This window comes from Mustela lutreola, chromosome X, assembly GCF_030435805.1.
Source record: "Mustela lutreola isolate mMusLut2 chromosome X, mMusLut2.pri, whole genome shotgun sequence".
Taxonomy (NCBI): Eukaryota; Metazoa; Chordata; class Mammalia; order Carnivora; family Mustelidae; genus Mustela; species Mustela lutreola.
Genome location: NC_081308.1, coordinates 128280977 through 128298012, shown reverse-complemented (window position 1 = coordinate 128298012; position 17036 = coordinate 128280977). Strand labels below are relative to the sequence as shown.

General features: G+C 48.2%; 1 protein-coding gene across 2 annotated transcripts in view; it reads right to left on the bottom strand.

Moving 5' to 3' along the window:
• TMEM185A (transmembrane protein 185A) overlaps positions 1-17036 on the bottom strand; it is a 33606-nt gene that overhangs the window by 1809 nt on the left and 14761 nt on the right. The window contains exons 2-6 of one of the 2 annotated variants that reach the window (XM_059157313.1): positions 11897-12073; positions 9569-9776; positions 4847-4930; positions 1599-1775; positions 951-1074 (exon numbers count right to left, since the gene is read on the bottom strand). In XM_059157313.1, coding sequence (XP_059013296.1) covers positions 951-1074; positions 1599-1775; positions 4847-4930; positions 9569-9776; positions 11897-12073 — 770 coding nt within the window. The remainder of the gene's footprint in view (positions 1-950; positions 1075-1598; positions 1776-4846; positions 4931-9568; positions 9777-11896; positions 12074-17036) is intronic. The other variant, XM_059157314.1, reaches the window with a different exon arrangement.

The window sequence follows — 17036 nt, the reverse complement described above, 5'->3', positions numbered from 1 at the left end:
CCACTGAGGGAAGAAGAAAGGCCTGTGGCTCCCTGGCTCTCTGACAGGGGCTTCCCACACGGGCCGCGACCCCAGGGAGCACTGTGACCTTGCCAGAGATCAGGGGAGGGGGGTGCCCTCTGACGGGGGCTCCGGTGACGGGACGGCTCTAGTACGTCTCGGATGGATACCTGCCTCCTGCCGTCTTCCCCACTGGACATGCTCACACAGGACAAAGAATGGCACGAATGGCAACCAAAAAGGGGCTTCTGTCAGCATCTGGCAGGCACGCTGGTCCATGCCGGCAGGCAGCCTGAGCTCACAAGGCCCTTCAAAGCTCCTTCTCTGAGGCCTGCTCCTGCTCTCTCTACCATGGGACCATCAGCTCAGTGCTGGCTCTCCCAGGGCACAACCCCCGCTCCAGCTCCCTGGCTTCCAGAATGGCATGCTCAGGCTACCTGCAAAGGAGCTTACAGTCTAGTGAGGAAGGAAAGATCACTTCAAAACCGAATGTGCCGTCACGCAGGTGAAGAGAAGAGAGGGCAAGCAGGGCACCACGGACAAGCCATAGTGATGCCAACAATGTCCCTGGGGAGAGCCAGCAGGACGCAGACACTAAGAGAACTCCTGGGGTTCGGTGGGCAACGTGGATTTTTATCTAATCCTTAGGGGACCCCAGGAAGCAGGTGTCCTGACCCTCACTCTGCAGCAGGGGGGACAGGGCTAGGCGGCTACCTGCCACGGTCAGCCCTACCTCAGACGGCAGAGTACACTACTAAGGAGGTCACAGTGCAGGGCAGGGAGAGTGAGGTTGACAGCTTACCCCTCCCTTGGAAGGTTCCAGGCCTTCCTTGGGCAACCTCCTTAACTGGGACCCTCAGGCTCATCCTGTCATAGACTGGGGCCACAGGCACAGACACACACACACACACACACATAGGTCAAGGGCTTCTGAAGTGCTGAGTACGTACAGTGGTTTCCTCCCTTCTGTCCAAATGTGGTTGCCATCAGAGTGATCAAGGAAAGCCAGAGAGGGACAAATATCGGGATACAAGAGAATGCGTTGTGGCCGTCCAGTTTGTGAACCAACAGGATCTAAGGAAAGAGAAACAGTTGAGGTTTTGTTGATAAGGCATCTGCGGACGGACAGCATCGGAGGCTAGTCCACCCTTCCCTCGCCGGCTGTCATGAGGAAAGGTCAGTCCCATAGGAGACGAGCGCGGCCTTCTATTCTGGGGGGAAGCACAAGACAAACTTATCCCACTTCAGGATGAAGCAAAATCTGCGCACTCGGGAAGTTTCCAACACCAGGACTGTTATGGGAAGCTCCTGCTGGGTGGGGTTCATTCTAGAGGCAACCGTGCTGCCTCTAAGTCCGCCTCTAAGGGAACTCAATAGAGAATCCAGCAAGTCCCTCCTCCTGGAGGCAAACGCGCCCACACATGCCACATGATGGCTACCGGACTACCTCTCACCCGCCCCAAACGCAGGCCACTCTAATTCTCCCCAGCCCCCCACCCCTCCCCCCTCTCCTGTGCTGTGGCTCCCAGGCCCTCGGAAGGCCGTCGTGGGGTAGGGTAGGCTTCAGGGCCTGAAGACCTCTGCTGCCGGAAGCTCACCTCAAAAGTAAGGAGAGGCACGACGATGGTCATCCAGCTCAGTGCCATTGTTATGTGCGTCCTTCGCTGTTCTGCAATCACATCCATGGAGCGCAGGAACAGGACAGACCACACGATGTAATAGAGGACCACCAGGCACAGAAAGGACATGAGAATCCACAGAGGGACGCACACGACCTGAGGGAAGGAGGAGAGAACCAAGTCTGGGTGTTCTGTGCCTAGCACCTGAAGGCAGGCGCAGCCATGCCCCCGGCAGAGGCCTGCAGTTAAGAGTGCCGGTGCGAACGAGGACCGCCACCCCACAGCCCGCAGGACAGCACCAAGGATGGTCTGGGGCCAACACCTGCTCCGGGACACGCTCTGCTGTGGGCCATGCTCAGGATGAGGAGCCTGGCAGCTGTCCTCCTAGGACAGGACCTCACTCAGCCTGCACCTGGCTCCACCCCAAGGGAAAGGGGGCGGCCTGCCCCCACCCCACACACTCACCCCACCTCACCCTGACACCTCCTCTCGGCGGCTGTTGGCCACCCCGGCCGAGGCTGCCCTCCACTCACATGCGCACGGACACCGCGAGGGCTCTGCCGCCCGGTCCCAGTCACCGCGCCTGGGCGACGTCCACACCTGCTGCTGTCGCACCAGAAACACCTTGCTTCGCCCCCACACGAGCACACCGGAGAAGCCCTGGGGCCTCCCCGGCTCCCCTGTGTAATCTTTCTCCCTCTGAGGCTGCCCCATGGGTCTGTCCGGCATCCCTCTGTCTCGTTGTCTAACAGTAAGCGGACTCTTCTCTTGGTGCACAGGTCTATGACCTTTCACACACGCCTGTGCAGAGCTGTGTGTCCCCAGGCAGGACACAGGACAGCCGCTTCACCCACAGGACTCCCTTGTGCTGTCCTTCACGGCATCATCCCCTCACCCCACCCCAACGCCTGGCACCCACCGATGCCTCTCACTCCGCTGGGTGGTCCCCAGAGCACCGCACAGCGCTGCCTCCTGAAACGGCCTGCTCCCGCCCACAGGGCCTGTGACGTCCCTCCTCCTTGCTACGCGTGACCACGGACTGCTTCTCTTTACGACCCCGCCACCGCATTCCAGAGGGTGGGGGCACCACTGCCTGTGTCCAGTACCCGCGGAAGGAAATCTGGCTGCTTTCCCGCTTTTGGTGTCCCAACTAAAGCTGCCACCAACATTCAGGCGTGGGTTTTCATGTGGCTGAACAGCATCATTCATCTAAGGGACATACCCCGGACTGGCACTGCGAAATCCTATGTCCACTCTGTGCTTAACTTCACATGAAATGGCCAAACTATTTCTCCAAGTGCCCCTTCAACTCGGCATCCCCCCCAGCGATGCGTGGGTGTCCCCATCCATTCCCCCCGTCCTCCGCGCCCTGCATCCTGTTTCAGCTCGGCCCTTCTGAGGAGCATCTCGCAGGACCTCATCTTGACCTCGATTTGCCTTTCCCTACTGGGTAATGATGTCCTGTCTGTGCGCTTGTTTGCCATATGTATATCCTCTTTGTGAATGGACTTTTCAAGTCTTCTGTCAATTTTAAAATTAGGTTGTTTGTTTTTTGAGAGTTCAGATGTTTTGGATACAAGTCCTCGTTTGGACACGTGCTTTGTGAATATTTTCTCTTACTCTGTGGCCTGTCTTTTCATGCATTTAATTTCAATTCTAAGCTTCTTTTATGGACCTTATTGTTAGTGCCACTTGTAGGGATTCCTCATCTAACTCCAGGTTCCCAAAGATTTTCTCCTATGTTTTCTTCAGCCAGTTCTTTGGTTTTCCATTTTGAGACCTATGACTTGAGTTGGTGTGTGCTTGTTAAACCTCCTGAGTAGCCTGGAGTTCCTGATGGTAGGTTTTGCTGTACAGTCTACAGAGAGTCTCTTCCCTGGGCCCCTCATTTAGCAGCGCTCACTTATCACCCCCCACCACCACCACCGATCATAGTGGCCTCCCTCAATCTCTCCTGATCACTGCAAGAAGCATGCCATCAGACTGTTCCATGTGCTGGGGCCTGCCCAGGACTGGGGCTGGAAAAAATCTCTCCGCTCACCTACAGAAAACATTCATAATTCCTCATCTTTTTTTTTTTTCTGATTGTACCTTATACTCAAATGCTGGTTTTACTCAGATTAGTTTCCTTCACATTACAACAGAAAATCCTGTACCCAATTACCCCTCTCCAGATACAGCACCCTAAAGATGGAGGGCAGGTACCCAAACATTTTGTATTATGGCTGTTTTATCAAAGACTTTGGGAAGAGGTGATGAGTTGTGCCTTCATTTATTATGGCGGTGACTATGTTCCTTTATTTTCTTCCCCATCACCAAATGAATATCTTCTCTTTTTGCTATACTTGGTACTTTTTTTAACGGTAAACCAAGTTCATAACAAAAAATGTTTTATATGCAAAAGTACGTATTAAGCAGCAGGGGGGAAAAGCCCAAACCGCAACACGACCCCCTCTGAGAGCCCACGTGCCTCCTCTGTGTTGGTTCTCACCTGCCTTCTAGGCATTTGTGGCAGGAGTGCAAGTGCTGCTGGCTTCTCTGGCCACAGCCTGCCATGTACATACCTGTAGCCACCACCCCCCTCTAGCCATCTATGCAGGCAATTTCAACCAAACGCCCAGGAGCCGAAGCCACAGGCTCTGAGCAGGACTTAGACCTCGCCCTCTGCATGACAGTACAGTGGCACAACTATTTTAGAAAGCAAGTTGGGAGTGCAGTCTGTCTTTCAAAATCTCAAAAAGTTCCCACCCTCTGGCCCAGTAATACTATCTCTGGAGTCTTTCCTAAGAAAACAATGAAAAAAATCAGGCAAAGATTTTTAGGCACAAAAATATACGTTACATCATGATTTATAATTATACTAGTATCAACTTCAATATTTGGAAGGGGATGGCTTGGTAAATGCATTGGAAAAATACTGCATCAATTAAACCTTAAAAGTTATACTTATAAGGACCTTTTGTTTGCCAGGGGAAGCTGCTCACAATGTGTCAGGACGAGAGCGCACCATAGCGGTGCACGCACGGCGTGCGCTCAGCTGCCCTCCAGAAGCAGTAACGTCCGGCACAGGGAACCCCGCACACTAGCCGCGCTCTCTCCCCGTGGGTTATGGGGGATTAGCATTCCGTTACCCAAGCCTGTCTTTTCCAAGTTTTCTACAATGAACACAAATTACTTTTATAATTAAAAAAAGAAAAGTTTATTTAAGGATTTAAAAAGTTACATACAAGCCAGGGCCAGTGGATGATCTTGTCCAGTCTTAAGGCAATGAATATAAACTGCAGGATGTTGACAGAACACAGTATTTCTAACTAAAAATGAAGAGAAGAATCAGTTAAACAAAGTCAAAGTTGTATTCAATACTGCAATTATTTGACTAACACACTAAGAGGCAATGCAAATTATAATATGGTAAAAGTCCTATGAAGCTGTACTGGGACCTCCTGATTTTCCACACCAGAGGAACGAAGGGACGCAGAGGCAGCAAGAAGCCTGCCAGCCGGTCTCCCACCTCGTCGCCTCTGGCTCGCGGCCGCCCTGCCCCTCGTGCTCTCCCGAACAATAACCTTGTCTCCGGGCTGGCCGGTAGAGGCGATCCGCGGCCATCAGCGGCCTTCCTGCCCCTCCCCACGGCCACCCCTGTTCCGTACCTGCACTTATTTGTCCTACCCAGGGCTCAGCTCTCCACGCCTTCCCTTCTGGCTCCTCGAGGACCCGAGGACCGTGTCCCATCAAGACATCAATTATGGATTCTTTACTGCATCATTAACCCCTCCTGTTCCACTGATCCCTCCCAGAAGCACAGAAACAAGTTCAACTCATTTCCATTAAACACAAAAGAACCCCAAGACCAAACAAGCCCATCCCTCGCTGGAGCCGACGGCCCCTCCCAGCCCTAGCACTCTGTTTCCATCAAGCTCCATGACACAGCGTGGATGCACCAGCCCCTGCGGCCTCCCCTGGCGTTCCGAGCTCCCAACAACCCAATCCGGCGTCCAGCCCCGACCATTAGCAACTGCTCTGTCAAGGTTGACGGTAACCTCTACGGCACAGACCGCCTGTGTCAGATCACCCTACGGGGCACCCACGCAGCATCTCTTGCCAGGAGCCCCGCATGGTCTCGCCTCCTCCTGCTGCTCTTGCGGCTCCTCTTCAGTCTCCTCCTCTCCTTGAACCCCGAGGCCCCCCAGAGACTTCAACTTGGTCTTCTGTCCCCACTAGAGAGACATGGATGCAAACACACAGGCCTTCACTTGGTCGCCCTGCGTCCACAGCCCCGGCTCGGGTGACCTCCTGTGGGTTGCTCAGCCGTCTCTGTCTCCGACCCAGCTTTCCCGCAGTGGCCCAGACCCAGCTCTCCTAGACGCGCATCAGCCAGAGCCAGTCCCAGACTGAGTCCATCAGCCCCTCGCACCTTTACCCTGTCCCCGTCCCTTCAGAGCCTCCCACCTGGCTGTCAGGCCCCGTGGCAGCCCAGGACCCAAGCCACACGGCCAGGAGCACCCTGTACTCCTCTTCCCACTCCTGCATGCTCTGCCACCACGTCCTGTCCTCTCTACCACCCCAAAGACAGCTGCCTCGTCAGGCCTTTCTCCTCACCGCCCCACACAACGCCTCCAACGCCCCCCCCCCCCACGAGCCTCCCTGCCTCCAACCCGGAAGGCTCCCTGCTCCCAAACACCCCAGGCCGGCTTCCTTCTGGCGGCAGCCCTCGCTGCTCTTCCCTGGGCTGCCACCGCCTGTGAACTGAAAATCACAGGAAGCCATCTCGTCTGGCTCAGAGCTTCCTTGGAGTGCTCCATTCACAGGGCATTTCTGTGAGGGAGCAAGTCTTTCCTAGGGCTCTGGGCTGAACGAAATCCTTAACAGTTCCACTGGGTCAAGTAATTAGATTGAAACTTAGTATTTATGCCCTAAGTAGCCATCTAAAAAAATAACACCCATAAATGAAAAGAAAAGTATGATTTTGATTTCATTCCTAAATAACCACACCTAATTCCTCCAAGGACGTGTGTGCCTGTTGGGTGCTGCACCATTTCTTAAGACACCGTCACCCTTGGGACGCCTGGGTGGCTCAGTGGCTTAAGCCTCTGCCTTCAGCTTGGTTCATGATCCCAGGGTCCTCGGATCCAGTCCCGCATCAGGCTCCCTGCTCAGTGGAGAGCCTGCTTCTCCCTCGGCCTCTGCCTGCCACTCTGCCTGCTTGTGCTTTTTCCCTCTCTCTGACAAAATAAATAAATAAATAAATAAATAAATAAAAAGTCTTTGGGGGAAAAAAAGACACCGGCTCTTCCTTCATGTCTCTGCGCAGGCCCATCCCCCAGCCACCCCCTAGCAAACTTGGTGCTCTTCCTCCTGGGACACAAGCACCAAGAGGGAGCTCAACTCCTGACACGACGTTGCTTCCTCTGGGTAGGAACACCCGGCATGGCCACATGAATAACACGTTTTGTAACTCCACATGAAGAAAAGATGGTTTCATGCCCAATGTAGTCCTAGCATTTGCATACACTTTAACATCCTAAGAAACAAAGTTCCACATTTTCACATGTACCTGAAACTTCCTCCTTGGTCCCCATCCAACTACATTTCGATGGCTCTCTCGGAGCTTTTCGACCTAGGCGACATAGCTCCCACCCCAGGAAGAGGCTAGGAATGGTGCAGCAGTGGCCCTGGGTCTCTCACACACCCGTGGGGAGAGCCCCTCCACCAGCATTGAGTCGGCAGAGGTCAGCAGAAGCGTCCAGCCATGCATGAGACAGTCCTGTTGAACAAAACGTTTCCTGTCCGAGAGGCCAACAGCACACGTCCCTCCCTCCCTGAGAAATGCTGAGCCAAATAGGGAATATGTGGAATGTGTGACTGCTGTGGTCCTGTTTACCGTAAGCTTCTGCAAAGGATTTTAAAGCTTGGTTTTGCTTCATGGGCACAGGTGCTAGAGAAACCGTGCAGAGCCGCAGGCACATAAAGGAGAACAGGGAGGGTGACCGGGTGGACGTGGTGCCTTTGACCCGCACAGAGATACAGACTCAGGTGGCGCTGGAGAAGGGGTCTAGAGCTGACACTGAAATCTGCGATCGGCCGCGTGCAGGAGACGACGGCATGGAAGTGGCGGCCGAGACAGGAAGTAAGCATCATCATCCGCCGTGTGGCTCGCAGATGTGCACAGCGAGGACTGAACACCCAAGCCTAGAATCCTCAGCAGCAACAACGGAGCCAAAGCAGAGGGTGCCGGCCTAGTCAAAGACCCAGCAGTGTCAGAAGCCACAGCATGGCTGGTGGCCAGAGAAAAAGGACTGCTGGGTCTGGCCAGTGTCCGGCGGATGGGAGGCTGATCAGGGAGCCCAAGGTCAGATGGGCTCTGCTAGAGGGAGCCTTTCTTAAATGACAAGAGAGGCACAAGAGCCAGAGGACTGAGAAGCTTTTGCTGCTGTCATTTAGCTTTCTCTTTCAGACGAGAGAGCCCAAGTTACCAGACGAGCCCAGGAGCAAATGCACCGAGAAACAGGAAGGGGCGAGGGTCTTCCTGCAGCGGGGAGCAGCCCCGGGCAGAGGCTGCACAGGTACCAAGTTCCCCGGGGGCCAAGGAGGGTCTCTGTGCTTCCCCACTTCACTCTCCTGACTGTCACCCAGGGAATCTTCCAGACTTTTTTCTTAACTGTACTCATTCATGATAGCGTTCCTCCCACTGGCAAGCAGCCAGAGGGGCCTTGCAGACAAGTGGCCGGGTTGTGGAAGGCTGGAGGAAAGGCAGGGAGGCGAGAGTGGGCCCTCAGATGGCAGAGCAGCCACACTACCCCCATGCCCGTGCCCTCTCCCCAGTGAAGACCAAGCGTCCTGGCGCTCAGGGTCCTGTTCCCATGGGTTCCCACGGAGCCTGGCTCTCTCACCCACCCTCTTTCTGGGAGCCTTCCAGCCCCACAGCCACTCTCCTTCCTCTGCTTGTTACTCATCCAGCTGAGAACAAAGCCCCCCCAGCATCCAGGTCTCCCCTCGCCCCATCTGTACAGGGCTTTGGGCCCTCAGCTTCCGTGCAGTTCGGCGGGCAGGCTCTGGAGTCAGGTTGACGGACGTGGGGTCCAGCCCCAGCCCTGCCCCGGAACGAACGGCCCGTCACAAAACAGGGGCGGCCGCTGCACCTGCTTCGCGGGGTGGTGGTGCCCCTCTACGAAGGCCCTGCTGTGCGGGAAGGGACCAGCTGGGTGCCCGGCACACCTTGAGGGCTCGGTCAATGTGACCTGCACTCCTTTCCGATCCTAATATCAGGGCTGCTCTCGCGCTGCTTCTGTATTCAGCAGCGTCTGCCCTACGTCGGGCTTGCAGCCAATGAGAGCAGACGAAGCGCCAGTCCCTGGGCTCTGCGGGGACCCACTGGCTGGGCCCACACAGGACCGCTTCCCGGATCAGGCCCGAGTCTAGGTACTGCAGCAGAAGGACTGCCTTCCGGTAAAGATCACCCTCGGTACTCTGGGTGGTTTCATCAAATGAGTTCGAGGGCCTGAGGTTTCCTGGAGACACTGTCTCAGGATGGCAGCACCAACTCCTGCCGGCTGGTCCGCCCCCTGAATTTCAGACCTGTCGGCCCCACAAGTGTGTGAGCCAAGCTCCATAGAAGTAATCAGTCGTGCTCTCCCTCCCCCTCTTTCTCTTCCTTTCTCCCTCCCTTCTCCCATTCCCCACCTCTCCCACTGGCTCAGGAGAAGCCTGACCCACACAGGTGGCTAGGGGAAACCACAGAGCTGGATGGAGCCCGAGGGCTTGGGTGAAAAGCCTGCGTTCTGAGTCAAAAGAGAGAACCATGATTATTCCCATCAGCTTTTGTTTCCTTACACACCATAATCTAGAGTTAATGACTTCTCTCTTCCTAACGAAGGACAAGAAATCTACATTACAATAACAGACCAAAAGATCTGACTTTTTAAAACATTCTTAAATACATGAAATCTCACCTCCAGTGACCTGTCATGTCGAAAGCCCCAGACACAAGCTGCAACGGACACCGGGGAGACGAAGAACAGCGGCATGAAGACCAGAAGCCAGAAATGGCTTCCTCTCTCAATCCTGTCACAGACCAGGACTTCGAACATCAACAGGAGCAAGTGGATGCCCACGGCAATTAACATGGCTTTAAACTCCACACATGTTTCTCCTTCTGCTCTGAAAAGGGACATCAGAAGAAGAAGAAAAATACTCAGTTCGGAATCTCCAGAACAGGCAGGTTGTCCAGGGCAAAGACCAACTTAATGTTGATACTATAAGCGATATTTATCAATTTGACAAAAAGCAAAGGAAGTTAGGTAGAAAGCAGGCAATCTTTCAAATGCCCCAAATTACTACATGACGGTAAAGGAACTTCACAGCCAAACCAAAGTTTTAACTGGATAATGACATTCTCAGAAGTAACAGCCGGAGTTATTCCTTCCCTGACAGTAAACAAAAATGCTTTTATTTGTAACTTTAAATTCAACTACTTCCAAGATGATTCAAGCTGATTGCTTCTACTACTAAAAACAGACAAATATCCCTTAAGTCTCAAGATCCTCATCTCTTAATAAATTAAAAACCATGTAAATCACATTCCATGCAGTACTATAAAAGTAACTGGCTTTTTTTTTTAATAAGCTGTGGGTTATATTTCAAAAATATATAGTAACTATTGTTAGGTGCTATTTAAAAATACCGATAAAATTATGAACATCTTTTTATTTTCCTTTCTATTCCATGAAGATGAATTAACACCTGCAGATTAAAGAGAAGGAAGAGCAGTTAAAACTGTTTTTAAACAAAATCAGTTTAATTAGCTGTTTAAGTATCATGCAGGAACTTATCAGATTAACAACTGAAAAATTAGGCCGTTAATCAGAAAAATGCTTAAAAATGCATTTGGAAGGTCTACAGTGTTTCATTCAAAATACAGATAAACATTTTATGATGTATAAATGTACGATGTACATTTTATGATGTACACCCGAGGTTAGGACACAGAAAAAAAGAAAGTAGTGGTCACTCGTACAGGACATGGCAACGGCCCACCGGGGAACGTGAACACTGAGAACCAAATGACCGCGGCTCCGCACTCACTACATTCAACTACACACACAGCGCCTCACAGCGCCTCTCCTCGTTCTAACAAATCTTAACTTAAACCAATGTGGCAAAGGTCAAATAGGTTCTCAATATCAATTAGTGGACCCTAAACGGTTTAGTTATTTAACTTTTCATTCTTTGAGTCAAAAATACTAGATATCTGAAAATATTTTATAAAAAAGAAAAGATCTGTCAGCTGCACAGGTAATCTTAAAAAAGAAATAGGGAAGTCTAAGGACTTTAAAACAGCGCCACACAAATGTCCCCCATCTGCCAAGGCTCTCTGTTGGACTATTTTAAAGTTCTTAGATACGCATGTGGCTATGTATGTGACATGGGCTAACTCTTATTTTTAAAGCTAGTCAAGATCGACGAAACATCTGCACTTCTCCCACGTGAGCAGCTGCACGCGCCCCGCCTGCCCACCGGCCACTCCTCCCCTGTCTTGCTGCTGAACGCTGAGGACAGCCCCTCAAGGTTTCCTTTTCCCTTTCCGAAGTGCCAACCTCTGCGAGGGGGCAGAGAGTCTTCGGGCTCCAGCAGTACTAGGCTGTATTCCAGAGCTGAGCCAACTCTAGGAACCTGAACGGCCGAGAAGAAAAGCACGGGGGTGTTGAAGGTAAAGCTTACTTACCCCTCTGCCCGGTCCCCAAAGGCTCTGTTCTCCTTCACAGCATCGGGGCCTCCTCTTTTCCCGGCTCACTGACTCACTGTTTCCTGGCCAAGCTACCCCCCAACATACATACCGCTAACAGTCCTAAAACCCCAGGACTAGGAGATTGGGACAAGGGGAACCCCAATTCCAGGACAAAAGAGGAGACAGACAGATCCCTGATGACCAAAGCCAGGCTTCTGTTTTATAGGACTGCTCCTGCAAACATGATAGTTTTATGTTTCCTAGCCTAGCATGGTGCAACAGTTCGATATTTTGGATGCATTTTAGATTACACTGGCTTTTGTGGGCTGGCTAGGATCTTAAGCACCCCAGATGACACTGTTTTTATTTAAAAATGCATATCAAACCCCTAATTTTTTAAAAAAAACTTAGAACAGAACCCAGTTTGCTTGTATTATAGTTCCTATAAAACCACAGATAGGCAGAAAAAAATCGTCCTTACTTAATCAAAAGTAAAAAACAAGACATTGTTCCCTTGGGGTAGAGGTCAATGAGTTATATAAAGCAGTATTACCGATATTGGGGATTTCGTGCCCAGACTCCAGTTCCAACTGAGGCTCCAACAATGACCATCAACTTCCACAGCCATATTGGAGCAAAGACAGCCCAGTAACTCCACTGAATGATGCCATCCAGACGAAGGGCCAGAAGCACAGAGAACAGCAGGAGACAGGCGTAGATGAGGAATTTACTAGGAGAAAAGTAAAATGATTAAAGAAGACTCACTTTTACAAATATGTGATACTGAAACGGAGAGTCGTAACAGCAGTATTTTTGAGCATGTGTGAAGAGTCACTAATTCAACATCGCGTATTAAAAAGTTCTATGTCATAGACATACTATGTTAGGGGATTAGCGAAACATAAAGGAGAATAAAATAATTCTCTGCTTTCCAAGGCTTCCTGGTAGGAGGGAGGCCACACACAAACACAGAATTATAATACAGCATGGTATGTGCTGGAACAGAACAAGGATAGAGTGTGATGGGAACCCAAAGAAGAAATCTGGATTCTGTCTGGGGACTCGAAAAAGCAGGTTAAGCGATGCCCCTGGAGCTGGTTCCTGAGGGTATGTGGAAAGCTGCTCGCCAAGAAAGACTGTGAGAGGAGGGAGCATTCCAAGCAGAAGAAACTAGACGTACTAAAACATGGAGACTGAAAAAGGCTGACATGTTTAAAATATTGTCAAATTTTGTCACTAGCTAATTATTTGATTTTATTTTTAAAAAGGTATAGCATTTTTATTTATTTTTTAAAGATTTTATTTATTTGACAGACAGAGCTCACAAGTGGGCAGAGAGATAGGGGGCAGATAGAGAGGAGGAAGCAGGCTCCCTGTGGAGCAGAGAGTCCAATGCAGGACTCGATCCCAGGACTCTGAGATCATGACCCGAACCAAAGGCAGAGGCTTTAACCCACTGAGCCACCCAGGTGCCCCAGTATGGCATTTTTAATCTGCCGTGTTCAGATACAGTAACATTTTAGTACCCGTATTATACTTTCTGTGACTGAACAGATTATACATACACACTCATATTTCACATAAAAGGGACTTCCTGGGGTGCCTGGGTGGCTCAGTGGGTTAAAGCCTCTGCCTTTGGCTCGGGTCATGATCCCAGGGTCCTGGGATCGAGTTCTGCATTGGGCTCTCTGCTCCGCAGGGAGCCTTGCTTCCCTTCCTCTCTCTCTCTGCCTGCCTCTCTGCCTACCTGTGATCTCTGGCTGTCAAATAAATAAATAAAATCTTTTAAAAAGAAAAAAAAAACACACTTCATCTATCTATAAAATCACAGATTAAAACTGAAAGGAGAGAAAAAGTTATACCAAGCAAGCACTAACCAAAAGAAAGCTGAAGTGGCATATTAACAACTGTTCTAGTCCTCTATTATTGCTCTAACGAATCACCACGGATTTATCATCTCACACTTGTATATGTCAGAAGTCCAGACAAGCTCGGTTGGTTTGGCTGCTCAGATGCTTATACGGCTGAAACCAAGACGTCAGTCGGCTGGGCTCTTATCAAGGGATCCCGGGAAGAATCTGCTTCCAAGTTCATTCGGGTTGCCGGCAATTTGGTTTCTTGTGGCTGTAGGACTGAGGTCTCAGTTTCTTCATGCGCTGTCAGCTTGCGGCTGCTCTTGGACCCCAGAGACCCTCTCTGATCCCTGCACATAAGCCTTTGCATCTCAGAGCCAGTAACAGCATATGGAATCTTTCTCACACTTAGAATTCTTCTGCCTTCTCCTTCTGCCCCATCGCTCCTGCTTCCAGTGAAAGCTCTCCGCTCAGGGGAGCTCATGTGACAGACTGGATCCGCCTGGGTAATCTAGGAGACTATTCCTATCAAGTGCATAACAGTGCCAGACAGAATTCTAAAGATGTTCCCCCAAATTCCTGTCTCCTGGTTAATCAAACACTAATCTAGGTACTAATATGAAAGGACTTTGTAGTTGGAATTAAGGTTACCAATCAGGTCACCTTAAAATAGGGATATTAGTGCGTTGGGGTAGCTCAGTTGGTTAAGCATCGGCCTTCGGCTCTGGTCAAGATCCCAGGGTCCTGGGATCAAGCCCCACGTCGGGCTCCCTGATTGGTGGGGGTCTGCTTCTCCTTCTCCCTCTGCCTGCCACTTCCCCTGCTTGTGCTCTCTCCCTCTTTTTCTCACTGTCTCTCTCTCTCAAAAATAAATAAAATCTTTTTAAAAAAATAGGGAGATTATCCCACATTATCCAGGTGTCAATGTAATCATATGAATCCTTAAAAGCAGAAAAAGGAGACCTACAAGTGAGTCAGAGAGACCTAGCAGAAGAGGAGAGATGAGGCAGAAGGGGAAGTCAGAAAAATTCTAAACATGAGAAGGATTCAACCTGCTTTTGCTGGCTTTGAAGATGGCGGAAGGAAGCCATGAGCCAAGGAATGCAGGCAGATTCTAGAAGTTGAGAATGATTCCTGCCGACAGCCAGCAAGAAAAATGGGGTTCTCAGTCCTACGACTGTAAGGAACTGAATTCTGACAACAACCCAAAAGAGTCTGGAGCAGATTAATCCCCAGAGCCCCAGAAAGGAATGCAGCCTGGCCCACACCTTGATTTTGGCCTTGTGAGACTCCAAGCAGAGAATTCAACTTAGCCCTGGTATACCTACACTTCTAACCCACAGAAATGTGAGATAATAAGTTCTGTGTCATTTTACAACACTACATCTGTGGTAAATTTGCCAAGGAAACAATAGAAACTAGTACTATAACCTCAGACACTTTTGCAAAGTACCCCCTACCATGAAATACAATAGTCAGAGGTTCCATGGGTTAAGACCTGGATATCTTTGGGGGCCCACTCTGCCTGCCACAAACTAAGACAAGTTGTGTTTTTGAACAAGAAATATTACCAGTGACAAATAGGGGCAGTTCACAATGAGAAGAGGTCAATTTGTCAAAAAGCGTCTAACAACTACATATTTGTGTACCTAGTAACAAAACTTCATTTTACATGTAGAAAATACTAAGGAAAAATGGAAAAACCCACAATCATTATTGAAAATTAACACCTCTCAATAACTGACAGAACACACAGAAATTACTCAGGATACACAAGAATAACTCTATCAACCAGCATAGCCTAACTGATATTGATAAAGCATTCCTCCTACAACAGCAAAATACAAATTCCTTTCAAATGCATATGGACGGTCATCAAGACAGACTGAAATGTGGGTCATAAAACAAGACTCAACAAATTTAAAAGGATCGAAGTCATAGAAATTAAATCTCCATACACAATGAAATTAAACTAAATGTCAACAACAGAGAGATATCTGAAAAATTCTCAAAATGCCTGCATATTAAACAATACTGTTCTAAAGAATCCATACGTAGAAGAAAAAAAAAAAAAAACACAAGGAGATTTTGAAAAATTCCAGACTAAATGAAAGTGGAAATACAGCCTACTAAAATTTATGGAGCTCCAGCTAAAGCAGTACTTAAGGGAACTTTATAGCATCAAATGCTTTCATTAGAAAAGAATCTAAAGTCAATGATCTAAGATGCACCTTAAGAAACTAGGAAGAGGGGGTGCCTAGGTGACCCAGTTGGTTGGGTGTCTGCCTTTCATTCAGGTCATGATCCCAGGGTCCTGGAATCGAAACCCATGCTGGGAATCCCTTCTCAGCAGGGAGTCTGCTTCTCCCTCTCCCTCTTCCCCTGCTTATGCTCTCTCTGGTTCCCTCTCAAATAAATAAATAAATAAATAAATAAAATCTTAAAAAAAAAAGAAACTAGGAAGAGAAGGAAATTTTAAAAAGTGAGAAGAAAGGAAATGATATAAATACAAGTGCAGGAAAAAAAAATGAACCTAAAACCTGGTTCTTTGAAAAGACCAAGAAAAGTAGTAAAACTATAGCCAGACCCATCAGAAAAAAATAGTAGACAAAAATCATCAATATCAGAAATGAAAGCAGGAACATTACTACAAATCTTACAAACATTACAGGGTTTAGAAGGGAATATTATGAACTGTATGCAAGTAAATTTCTTGAAAGAAAGACATTATCCAATTTTACACAAAAAGAAATACTTTCACATCCCTATCTCTATTAAATACATTAAAATTGTAGTTAAAATCCTTTTCAGGAAGAAAATGTCGGGCTCTGAAAAAATCTTTCAAATAATGGAAAAATAGTACCAACTCTGCACAAATTCTTATAGAAAAAAGTGAGAGGGGGATATTTCCCAATTTATTTTATGAGGCCAGCACTACCCTGATACCAAAATCTGACCAAGAAAGAAAGCTATAAACTAATACTCTTCATGAACATAGATGCAAAAACTCTTTAAAAATTATCAAATTAAACCCAGCAATATATAAAAAGGATATTATAGAATGGCCAAGTGTAGTTTAATCAGGATTGCAAGCTTGGCTTAACACTTGAAACCAATAATGTAATACACTGTTATTATAACAGAATGAAAAAAAAAAAACCATGATTATCTCAACAGTTTCAGAAAAAGCATTTAACTTAACTCACTACCCATTAATAAAAGCTGTAAAAACACTAGGAATAGAATGGTATTTATGAAAATAATGTTTAATGGTGCAAGACTAAACACTTTCCCTATAGAGACAAGGCAAGTACCTCCACTTCAACAACATCTATTCAACATCGTTTTAGAGGCCATAGCCCTAACAATAACACCCAAAAAAGAAATGAAAGCAATAAAGAATTGAAAGGAAGGAGTAAATCTGATTATTTGCAGACAACATGACTATCTATGTAAAAACCCCTAGCTAATCTACTCCAAAAAACCCACTTCTAAACGAAATAAGTGAGTTAGCAGGATACAAGATATATGTACAAAAAATTACTGTATTTCCTTATGCTAGCAATGAAAAGTTGAAAATGAAAAATTGGACGCAGATTTTTTTTAAAGAAAACTAACATTTACTGAAACTTTCCTATAAATCTAAAATTATTCCAAAATTAAAAATTTGTGAAAAAACTGCCATTTACAAGCATCAAAATATGAAATACTGAAATAAATGTAACAAAATATGTGCAACACTTGTACACTGAAACCTACCAAACAGTACTGAGAAAAATTAAAGATCTAAATAAACGGAGAGATATACCATGTTTATAGATTAGGAAATTCAATATTGTT